Source organism: Egretta garzetta, unplaced genomic scaffold (assembly GCF_000687185.1).
Source record: "Egretta garzetta isolate BGI_Z169 unplaced genomic scaffold, ASM68718v1 scaffold447, whole genome shotgun sequence".
In the NCBI taxonomy this organism is placed as follows: domain Eukaryota; kingdom Metazoa; phylum Chordata; class Aves; order Pelecaniformes; family Ardeidae; genus Egretta; species Egretta garzetta.
Window position 1 is genome coordinate 1,507,467 of NW_009260397.1, and position 11,735 is coordinate 1,519,201.

Genomic DNA, 11,735 nt, shown 5'->3' on the forward strand with positions numbered 1-11,735 from the left:
GCTGAAGCCAGGGCACACAGGTGTCGTGCTGGGGAAAGACACTTGCGTGTCGCCCTTCCTGGGACCCACGCGAGGTGTCTGAGGGAAGCAGGGCTGTGCACAGAGAGGAGCTCCTGACGCTCCTCCCTCCTACATACCGTGGCCGCCTTTGAGCCACACCAAGTAAATGTAAGGAGTCACATTCAGAGAGTCACTTGTGAAGTTGTCAGATGTAGTTTATAGATGTAAGCGGGGAAAAAAGATGCCAGATGGAAGGTCACAGTCAGCAGTAACAAACTGGCAAAGCTGGTACTGGCCTGGGGACATGAAGCAGCCCTTCCTTTGTGTGGTTCATCGCTGAACCCCAAGTACCACCGGGAAAGTGGTGCGGCACGCGTGCCTGTTCATGTCAGGCATGATGCTGTGCCCCTCGGCCAGGAGCCGGCCCCACGAGCACGGCTCTGACGAACTGATGCGTTCCAGTTTTGACAGACGAACAAAAATCCCGAATCCAGGCTATGAAACCAATGACAAAGGAAGAATGGGACGCGAGGCAGAGTGTCATAAGGAGAGTTGTGGATCCCGAAACGGGGAGAACCAGGTATGATCCCTGGGGAAAAGGGAGGCAGGTTGTCCATCCCCATCCACGTTGTGTGGGTTGGAGTCCTGAAGGATGCTGATCCATGGCACTGCAGTACCGCATGTGGACCCGGGTCCCCTTCAGCAGCAAAGGCCTGAGCCAACCCCTCAGACCTGGTGTGACTTACCCAGAAAGTGATGCGTCTGACACCAAATTATCAAATTGTCCTGGGGCTCCATGCAAGGGGCACCGGGCTGAGTCCCACCCAGAGCTGTGGGGCGCAGACAGCAGAGCAGCTTGCTGCTGGAGGTAGGTTTGTTCCTTGCACTGTGAAGGGCTCGGCTTCTTCCCATTAAATGGGACACTGCAAGCAGGGGCAGAGTGGGAACCAGAGGGGCAACTGACACTTCCTTACCCCATTGCTGCACACACGCACTCAGCCCTGGTTAGCACCTGGGTGTAAGTGAGGAGGGAGTGTGTGTGCCCCTTGGGGTTACAGACAACAATCACGCCAAAGTTCGTTTAGCTGCCAAATAGAAATGACCCAGTTTTTAATAAACTGCATCTTCTCAACAAGCGGAAAACATTGTGCTGAAGAGAATTGGGTATGACAAGTCCAGTCTTAAAATAGAAGGCAGCCTGCAGGGCTCAGGGAGGTGTGGAACCAAGGTCGGTTCCCCATAAGGCATGTAATGAAGACAATTAAATTTCTGTTCATGTTTGGAGGTGTGAGCCACCTCTGATGCTGCTTGGAATTTGCTCAGCAAGATGCTCCCTCTTCTGGCTGCCTTTCAGGCCCAAACTGGCTCCTCTTTCTGAATGGCTCTGCAGTTTCCTGGGGCAGCCAGGACCAGACCTGAATGCTATCTGAAAATAGGAAGGGGTTTTGCAGGGGTTGGGGCCGCTGCTGTTGACAGTGAAAGCTCTGCAGATGGTGGGGTGGCAGGAGATGCTTTTGCTGCGAGTGTTTTTGTCTGCTGTGTGCAAGTGTGATGGGCTCCGCACGCAGCAGTGCCTGCAGCCCGGGGCAGGGACAGCTGGCCCATGCCGGTGGATCCTGATTTCTCAGGGGACTGCACCCGGCCTTGCTGCAGCATGGTGGCATTAATCCCACAAGAGCAATGGAAAAGCCTGCTGTACTATTTAAGCTTGATATGGCCAAAAAAAAAAAAAAAAAAAAAAAAAAAAAAAAAAAACACCAATTTCAGGGTTATGTTGTCACTGGCCTTGCCCAGAGGTGCATCAGCCCAGCACCTGGTCCTGGGCACGAACTGCTGTGAGGGAGCTGGTGACTTTGTGCCTGAGCTGGGGCACAACAGCAGCCCCTGGGGGTGGGGAGGAGGTCAGTGCCTTCTGGGGGTGGGAAACGGTGTGGCTGGCAGGAATTTGCCAGTAGCCCTCACGGCTGGTGGGCCTGTGCTTGTCTTCCAGGCTTATCAAGGGAGACGGAGAAGTATTAGAAGAAATCGTCAGCAAGGAGAGACACAAGGAGATTAACAAGGTAGTGGGGACTTGCCACCAGCATGAGCTGCTGGTGGGTGGGTGGGTGGATGTAGCAGCTCCCTGGCTGCACCCAGAGGCCTTGTCTTGCCTCCCTGGGGACCCCACCAGGGCAAACTGAGCCCTGGCAGCTCCACATGGGTGGGTGCTGGTGGTCCTTCATCCTTGGGCAGGTGGTGCTGTGAGCACCTGTGTCTCTCCCTTTGCAGCAAGCCACCCGGGGGGATGGGCTGGCCTTCCAGGTGAGGACAGGGATGCTGCAGTGAGACCCAAGCCAGGAGCCTGTCCTGCTGCTGGTGCCAGCCCAGGCGTGAGCCTCTGTCTCCAGACCACGGAGGCAGCACCGCATCAGGATGCCTCCAAAGGGGCGGTTTCCAGCCACTCTGTAAGTTACTGACTGGGAAGGAGAACAACTTTAATGGTTCAATCTCCCAAAAAACCTTCCTCTCTTGATGGGGGCCAGTGTGGCTGTAACGCATTTGGACCTGCTTGCCGCAATGCCCCTTTCAAGGCTGGAGGAGCTCAGCAGCACCCAGGGGACAGGCTCGCTGGCGCTGAGCACCCAGACGTGCTGCTGCCCCTCAGCTCTGGGCTTTGATGGGCAGGAGCTAATGCTGCGGCCAGGACAGCGTATGCGCTAGGGCTGCAAAATACACAGCTGGCTGCCATTTCTTCCCTTCAGGGGCTGCTCTTGGCCCCTTCCTTGCTGGACCTGCGTGCCCCGTGCTTACCTGGTGCTGCAGGGTCATGGGCCCTTTGCAGTCACCCGCCCCCACAGGTGACAGAGAGGGGCGGCTGTGCAGCTCTGCTCAGGCTACAACTCTCCTCTGCGCCCTCAAGTGCCACTTTGCGCCTCACCCTGGGGACTTTACTCAGCCTTTGTGCAGCTTCATCTCATCGGGTGGCGCAGGGGGGCACAGGCCTGGCGCACCGGGCAGGTGTGCTTTGCAGAGGGGTGGCTTTGCCTTGGTGTCTGTTCCTGCATGCAACTCGTGTCCCTTCCCCACAGCACAGGCCCCGGGCAGCATTAGGGTTCTGGGCTTCTCGGGACCCATGCCCGTGACTGCGGTGAAGCAAACAGCTGGCCTTTCCCCCACTGCAAAAGAAATCTACAAACTGTTTAAAAGAAAAAAAAAAAAAAAGACCACCAAAAAAAAAGACAAATGGGTTAAAGGACAAATGGGTCCTGCAGGACTGATCTGCATGGAGGGTTTCCATGTTCTGTTCATCGCTGTAACCCCATTAAACTGGCGCCTGCTCACGTCTTGGGTTTTGTGACTTGTCTGTTTCTAGAGTCCCCCAAAAAAAAAAAAAAAAAAAAAAAAAAAAAAGAAGAGCCTTCCCATTTCTTTAATCTGTGTAACTCACAATGATACTGTACACAAAGCACACCCAGGCATTGGAACGATGCACTAACAGCAAGGAGGAGAAGGAAGTCGTACAGAAGGTTTGTCACACACAAGCGAGTCGTCGGCACGGTACTGTGCACACAGGGGCGTACCCAGCGCGGCTGCTGGCGCCCTCGGGCATGCCCTCCAGTGGTTCCCCACACACACACGTCTGTTACCCCTAAAGCAATTTTTTATAAATAAAATATAACTAACATTGTTGGAATATAAAATTGACAGTCGAGGGTATCAACAGGCAGAGGGTGCTGAGGACCGGGAGGGGACCGTAAGGCTTCTAGAACTAATAGGAAATGCAGCAAACGGTGGCGATACCTGAAGAAGGGGCTGCTACAGCAAGCACAGCAGCTGCTGGGCGGAGCGGGAGTTTGTTAGTAACCCTTTGGCTAGTTACTGCTCTCGGCTCGCGGATCGGACACTGTAAACGTTTTTGGTATTAGAAATTTCGCCTCATCTGACTGATCTAGCAAACCCAGGAAACAAGTCGGAGGGAATGCATGGGCTCCTCTTTTTATTTTTAAAAGACTTTAAAGGGACAGCGTCAGGTAGAAAGTATAGCCCAATAGTGCAGTAATACAAAAAGCTGCTTTTTATAAAAAAATCTGAGCTCCACAGCAGAGTTTAATTCCCATGGAAACAAGTAAAAAAAAAAAAAAAAATATGGAGGCAGCCTGCGCAGCGCGGGCTGTATTGTGCTAGTGCGTGAGAACAGGACGTGGGCTGCAGCAGAAGCAGCACGACTGTCGCCGGTCGCACCGATGGCTGCCCAGACAACGGCACTGGGGAGGAGTACAAGAAACTTGTCTTTCATTTTGAAGCAAACAAGTTATTTGTAACAGAGAGAAATTAGGTCTTTAACCTGACAGTGCCCCTTTAGTAAGGATGGAACATACATTCATCTTTCCCTCACTGCGTCCAAACGGATCCTCTTCCATACACGTGGAAAGGCATCGGGTCACATGCATTGCTCTCCAAAACAGCTCGGAACAAACAGGTTATAAACACAGAGTTAAACTATTGCTATTGTTCTTTGAGTGAGTAGCACGTTGATCTTCGCTTCAGATAGATGAGTGCCAGATGGGGGCGGCTGAGGATAGGTTGATGTAGACTATGACGGACTGAATCGGTGGAGAAAAACTTAGTGGCATATTTCCTGGTAACTACACCCACCTCATCTGGTATTATTGCAGCAATAAAGGTCCTGCTCTACAATTGCTTCTCCATGTTGGATCCGTACAGTGGCAACAGATGGGGGGCCAGGGAAAGGACCCGGGCAAGTTTCAAGAAGCTCAACAAAGGATGAGGACGGAGGTGCTGTGATTGTCAGTCTAACCGGTTAGTAGCTGTTTAAAACATGAAGTGATGGAGAGGTGAGTATAATATTGCACTTCTGCATTCATTGACAGTTACATTAAACTTGGTCCGTAAAATAATTGCTTTGTACATAATGCCTGAAACAAAAAGCTACATTTTTAAATATTAATAAACCCTGAAGGTTCCAGTCCCTCCAGACATTTTTTTTCCTCTACATAAATAAATAACTTTCAATTTTATATATCCACTTTTTATGTTGAACATTTACATTCGCCTCTGTTTTACACTATCTACACATAAGAAAATGTGAACATCTCATCAGCATTGGAAAATGTACAGATCATGCCTTGGTTGTGGACTTGGAGGAAAGTTGAATTTTGCAAAGGCCATATCCAAATTTGCAGAAATTATTTTGTGATGTGGTTTGGTGACTTCACAGGATGGATTGTGGCTTGGCTTCCTACTCAGATGGCATCTGTTTCATATAACATTCGACTAGCGAAAAGCTGGGACAATTCACATTGATTTTCAACCCAGTAAGCTCTGGATGTACATTCAGAGAGAGCTAAGCTGAGTCGGCAGAAAGGGAAGTCAGTTTTCGGTAACAAAAGTCATCGGATACATTCTGTAATTGAGTAATTATCAAAGAGAAGTGGTTAAACATTTTGCAGGCAGGCTGCAAGACGTGGGAGATGCACTGGGCAGCGGGGGGGCAGTTGGGTTTGAGCGCTCCACCGGCTCAGACGCCGTCAGCAGCTCGGCACTGTCCCTCCTCTGCCTCCGCTTTGACCCTCCAGCGCCATGAACACGTGAGACCTGCCTTGGATGTCTGATGAGTTCGATTTGCCTACCGTGGCCCAGAGCCAATTAGCAGAGCAGCATTCACAGTGCTGTGTGTCTCAGTGCGGCCGTCCTGCACTTCATATTGAAACAGTTAATAAAATGAAGCAGCCAGTCTAAAAAATTCTTTGTTATAAATAAGATCCTCATAAGTAGAAAGTGTTATAAAGACAGGAAAGTGTGGTGGGGGAAAGCAGGGTCACACATAGTCGGGGAGCTCAGTAGGACTATAAAATCTCCACGTGAAGAGGCCAACTGGAGTCTGTAAATGGGCACCCTAGATCCCCTGGAGCAGATGCTCCCCCGGGAGGTGTGTGCAAGGAGGGAACCAGGCCCTTCCCTGGGGCCAGGCTGACCCGGGAGGAGCAGGACTGAGGGGCTTGTGGCAAGCCCTCGCTCTAGGCACTGTTCTCCACTGCCACCACCGCAGAGCGATGCGCTCCCGTTCCTGTACCGTGCACCACGCACGTCTCTGTGTCACCGGGGGTGCCAGCCAGCCGCGAGCGCTTCGCCCTGCACACTGGCAGCTCCCCTCTGCCATGCAGCCGGCCCCGGCTCGCTCCAGCAGCACACAAACCACCAGCTCAGGTACATCCACTGAGAAACACACCAGGAAAATTAAGATATGGCCTTTTCTTAAGGTTGCCTGACATTGTTGGCACGCTTCCTTACAGTCTCCTTACTGCTGGAAAAAACTTCTGCACAATTTTTTTTTAAATATATACATTATATATATACGTGTGTGTGCATATGTATATGTATATATACACACACACCCTGGCTTAGCAATATTTCGTTGTCATGCACTACAAACAGTTAGGTGTAGCTACATGAGATGGTAACAGGTTTCCATTCTAAAAATCATCAGTGCAAAAAACAATGAGGTTTTACAGTTCAGTAACTACAGGTAAAAGCAGCGAGTCTAGTTCCCATGAAAGCTGCTACTGAACTTGGAGAGAACCTGGGAAGAAGAAAACATCTCAGAGGTGGGTGTTGAGAGAGTCAGACCCTGCATTTGGATGAGAACTGCAATGCAATCTATCTGCTGAGTGCCTTCAGCTGCTTCCAAATATACGGTGGTTACTTTTGGAGATAATATATAGTGAGAATATTTGGAGACTTGAACAGCAAATAAGTGTCTGAGGTTTGTAACAGCTCAAACAAAATAGCTTGTATTCCTCTTTTAATAGGTCAACGCATTAAATTCCATCGGCTTCTAAAAGGTCTCTTTAAAAAATAACAGTAATAACAATAACGACCCCGCTTTCTTGAGCGTGAATCTGCTGACATTCTGCCTCTACCAACAGCATCGATACATCTTTATGCTTTGCCACTGCACGTACTCCTTGAGAAAGGGGCTGAACTTGAAGCTCTTTGTACAGGTAAAGCTCTCGGTTGCTCTGCCTGGCACTGCCCACAATAAATCCCTCGCTCGGGGCTGTCTGTGCCGGGGAAACAGCACGCTTATCGAACCCCAAACTCACCCCGCGCCAGCACTGGCAGAGCACCTCAGTCTGACTCCTGGGACAACCAAGAACAAGTTCCCCCAGCCTCATCCCCTGTTCCTGTGGCTCTGAGGACAGCACTCGTTCACGCGTATCGGAGCGATGGCTAACAAGGCGAGGAGGCACGTATTTACAGTCTCTAAACCTGGATAAGAGAAGGAGGCAGGAGAGAGCGCGATTTTGACCTGGAGACTTTTTCCCCCCTGGTTTCCAGCTGTTCCTTGGGCTCGTGCTGCACAAACCCGATGCTCCCGCTGCAAGGCCTGCACGTTCTGCGTGGGAAACATCCTGTCTCTTCCCAGAATACCATGATGTTATTAGAGTAGCACCATATTTACCCTTCCAGCCCGTACCGCCGGCCTCATCCCACTTCCCTTCTGTTTTCTCCTCCGGTGGCTGCAGCCAACAGTCACTGGCTCTGGCCTGGCTACTTCTGCCCCAAGAGGCCAGATTCCAGCCGGGATGCTGTGCTCCGGCCCCAGCACCCTGTGGCAATGCTCATACTTCTTTGGCTGCGTTCCCTGTCCCTCTCCTTGTCGCTGTCGGACTGGCTCTGGGTGCGCTCAAGGCAGCAGGTGATTCCTCTTGCGCAGGAACTCAGTCTGGCTGGGCAGCCCGAAGCTGCCTTTCCGCAGCGCCATGCGCGTGGTGTTCTTGGCGGGGCGCGACCGGTGGTTGTACTCCAGCTGGGCCAGGTGGGCTGCGTACCCCTCCGTGATGAACTACGAGACAAAGGGGATGAGGGCAGGCGTTAGCGGGATGGGGTACGTTTCCCTGATAGCCACTGGCAGCCAAACACATTTGCTGTACCAGGTTCTCTGGGGTGATGTGCAAGACTTGGAGCCACTCAACGTGATGGGTCCTGGTCTGTGGGACAGCTCGCGTCCTCTTGGCAAATGCTAGCTCAGTCACCAATTCTAAGGTGACCAAATTCCCATCACTCTCCCACAGGAGGCCCTTGGCAGCACTTCCAGGGCTCAGACAAGCTGGCTCCTACCTGACACTGGCTCTGCAGCTTCTTGGTGGGTCGGCCGACGATGTAGATGTGCGTGGGCGGGAGGCTGATGGAGCTGTACACAGAGATGTCCTTAGTAGATCCATATGCCGCATGGATCCTCATGTGGAGCTGTGGGGAGAGAAAGCAACACATAGTCAGAACATAGGGGTGCCCCGTGCTGCTCAACAGGCAGGGCTATTTTTTTTTTTTTTTTTTAAATAGTGTTTGTGGGATTCTCAGGTCAGTAACTTATGTAAGTTCCCAGCTGGGTAACACACTGCTGTGCAAAGCGCTAATTAACAGAGCTGGGGATGTTCACAGGCCAGAACAAGAGGAGTAACTGCAATACAAAAGCAGATCTTGGCTTGCTGATCTATGGTCTTTCCTTGAGGGCTGCGGGGGGCAGAGATGCTGCATACTTCACTGCCTACTTGTCACTGGGGGAGAGGAGTGGTTTACACCACCACTCCCCCATACAGTAATCCTTAGAGGGGAGCATTCCCCTCTGCCAACCATGCTGCTGCATGCAATTCTGCTGTTTAACTCTGCTGGGCAGAGGGAGAAGGGACAGGCAGCAAAATACGCCGATTTTCAGGGATTCATCTGCCTCTACTTGGAGCAGAGAGCAGCTCCTGGCCAACCCCTTCCTTAGCAGGCTGAAGCTGGGGCTGGCAGGGGAGGTGTGGACACTGGTGCCACCAGACCGGCCGGCTTTGCTGCAGGCAGGCCAGGGAGGTGGAAAGGAAATCTCTGGCCCCAGTCACAGCTTGTTCTTCTGGAGGACAAGGGAGAGCAGGCAGCAACTAAGGGCCAGCTGCTCCCGCCACTGTGACTCGAGCTGAAATGAGAGTCCAAGAGAGTTAACGAGGGGCTTCCCTGCTGTTCAAGGCAGGGCACAAGTGCTCAGAACACTGGCAATTCCTTCACTTGCCAGACAGAAAATCTTGTTTTATCTGGAGCTTTTCTGAGGCTCTGGGCTGAGCAACATTAAGACTTCCCTGGGGTCGAATGCTTGGGAAGATGCTCTGTGGAGTCTCCCGTCCAGGCTGGGTGGTACAAGGCCATTTCTGCAGCAGCTCCATGTCCTCTCAGACCTGCTGGTCACACCACAGGCAGCCAGAAAGCCACCAAATGGGTGAAAAAAGTGCCCATGTGGGGAAGGGGAGGCACTGCTGCCTCTGTTTCATTAGGCATTTTGTGTTGGAAGGGCCAGTGATGAAATGGAGCAGTGCAGAGCAGAGATGACACAATTTAACAGCATAGACAGTTTTGTAGAGCAGTAAAAGGATGAAAATAAAATGAACAGATTAATCTTCTACTGCGGGTCACATCGCTGCCAAGAGACTGGTGCTGACAGGGGCAATTGGACGAGGAGCAATCTAAACCTGTGCTGTGATCGTGTTTCAGCAGACCCAGGCTTACGTCTGTGATGAGGGATTTCAGGAAGTTGGCCTTGTGCCGCAGCGGGTCGTGAACGAGCCCGTCGCAGAAGGAGACAATCCCGTGGGGGAAGTTGTGCTGTGCTAACCACGCTACCACCCTCTGCTTCTGCATGTCGGGGCGGCCCGTGACATAGATAATGAGGTAGCCGAGGTCTTGCCAGTGCCTAAGAAGGAAAGCCAGAAGTCAATGGATTGCAGACCTAGAGCAACGCCAGGGTAAAAGAGACTGACTGCCCCAGCCCCTGATGCTGACCTTACAACGTCGACCGCTCCGGCACGGACTTTGGGGTCGCTGCCCATGATGGATACGCTGGCTGCAAAGGAGCCGTCGATGCTGAACACCACAAACTCCGTCCCCTTTGGCAGGACTGTGATGTAGCTGTCTGCATATGTGTGGTCACCCCTGAAAGGGATGCAGGTATTTATATGCATCAAGATATAGAGGTTCTTTCAGGTAGTATCACTCAGTCCTGCCACACATCACAAGCCCAGAGCAGAACCCAAATCCAGCTCAAAGCCTCTAACAGCAATGCCACCCTCAGTTACAGCAGTGACAGGCACTGCACGAAGGCATCTGTGTTGAAGTGGGTCTGGAATTAGCACTCTGGAGCCCTGGTGTCAGTGACTTGAAAAGATATCCCCAGAAAACCATTGCTGGGTTCACCACTGGAAGGACAGTCCCTCTCCGCCCCCTTCCAGAGCTCAACACCAGCAACTTGAGCTGAGCTCAAGCCCCTGGGCTGTGAATTATCACAAGTACAAAGTTCTGTCCCTCAAGGACAAGTTTATGGTCTTTAAAATACACTCAGTTGTGCAGTTTTGCAGATGACTGCAAGGCCACATGTCTGTGGAGCAGAAGGTCTGCTCCTGCATCCTGCTGATGATGTAGGAGTCAGAATAAAACATGGATCTTCCTCTTACAGCTGTAGAGTACAAACGACTTTGGCCCTGTTGCTGGCAAACCAGTCTCTCAACCTACCCAACAAGGAGGGACCGTATTCTACAGTCATCAGATTCCGCTTTTTTTCCTCTTGCAAACTAAGCCCTGGCACCCCAAGGTACCTCACCTGACCACCATCTTGACAGGGTACACGCCAATGCCCAGGCGCCGCTTCTCAGGGATGACGTAAGAAATCCTGCCACTGCTGTTGCTGATCTCAGTGTCAAAGTAAACCCACTCTCCTGATGGTGGCTGGGTCATGATGTGAATGTCCACCTGGGAAGACAGCAAGGCTGGGTAAACAATGGCATTAAAGACACAGATGAGAACAGGCCAAGCACAGGGACCTTCCACCCAAGCTCCTCTGGACGGCAGCAGGGCTGGGTCCTGCCTCCACCCTCTGCACTTCACAGATCTCAGATGAGAAGCACCCAAATGTCAAAATGCTGGAATGAAACCCGGCCTTGGCGGTAAAGACCTCCATGATGAATGCTGTTGCTGGCAGCAGGCACCTACAAGTCTGAGCAGGGGAACCCAGCCAAGACGCAAAGGTAGCAAACCCCATCAGGGACCAAGGGAGCATCAACAAGCACTGCCTCTCTGTCCTTGTCCCCCACACTTTTCACCCCATGGTGAAACAGTACCTTTTCTCCTGTGAGTGTGACCATATCTAACGGACCGTACATAAAGCGTCCAGTTAAGGTCTGGGGCCCATCTTCATTAGCGATGGTGTCGTTTATCCTGTGGTTGGCTGTGACGTTCTGCACAAGTCAAGAGGGAAAGGGGGGGGGAAATTGAAAGGAAAAAAAAGAAAGAAATTTGCAGTGAAGGACAGCCTCACAGGGAAATGCCAAATATAAACAGACAAATTGGAGCACGGGTTTTTCTGTGCCATTCCCCCCTCCACTCCACCCACAGCTCTCAGCTTTGGAAAAGAATTTGACCTGTGGCAGAGGTGAGACTCCATGCCCCATGCTGATGGGGTGGATTTGAGTGCACATGGCTGAAAAGCCACTTTCAGTGGGAGTTTGTACATGCAATTCTGATACTGTCTATTAATTCTTACACTTTGGATTTAAAAGGCAATACAAACAGCTGCCAGAGAAATTTGCTGACGTTATTTCAGCTCTAGCAGAGAATTGCCCTCTTTCGGGAACTGGACACATTTCCTGGGAGTAAAGGGCATTTACCGAGCAGAGAACTTGCATTACTGGACTTAGAAAGACGTTCCA

The 11,735-nt window shown here is 51.6% G+C and overlaps 2 protein-coding genes across 5 annotated transcripts in view; one reads left to right on the plus strand and one right to left on the minus strand.

Annotated features, from left to right (window-relative positions):
- Window positions 1-3,164, plus strand: part of ARL6IP4 (ADP ribosylation factor like GTPase 6 interacting protein 4) — a 5,794-nt gene extending 2,630 nt beyond the window's left edge. For 2 of the 4 annotated variants that reach the window (XM_035898578.1, XM_009643121.2), the window contains exons 4-6: window positions 463-580; window positions 1,991-2,060; window positions 2,269-3,164. In XM_035898578.1, coding sequence (XP_035754471.1) covers window positions 463-580; window positions 1,991-2,060; window positions 2,269-2,325 — 245 coding nt within the window. In that variant the 3' untranslated portion in view covers window positions 2,326-3,164. The remainder of the gene's footprint in view (window positions 1-462; window positions 581-1,990; window positions 2,061-2,268) is intronic. The other 2 variants (XR_004842560.1, XM_035898580.1) reach the window with 2 other exon arrangements.
- Window positions 3,165-6,347: 3,183 nt separating this feature from the next.
- PITPNM2 (phosphatidylinositol transfer protein membrane associated 2) overlaps window positions 6,348-11,735 on the minus strand; it is an 84,420-nt gene continuing 79,032 nt past the window's right edge. The window contains 7 exon segments of the mRNA XM_035898545.1: window positions 6,348-7,690; window positions 7,692-7,846; window positions 8,122-8,250; window positions 9,544-9,727; window positions 9,817-9,966; window positions 10,631-10,779; window positions 11,148-11,264. Coding sequence (XP_035754438.1) covers window positions 7,552-7,690; window positions 7,692-7,846; window positions 8,122-8,250; window positions 9,544-9,727; window positions 9,817-9,966; window positions 10,631-10,779; window positions 11,148-11,264 — 1,023 coding nt within the window. The 3' untranslated portion in view covers window positions 6,348-7,551.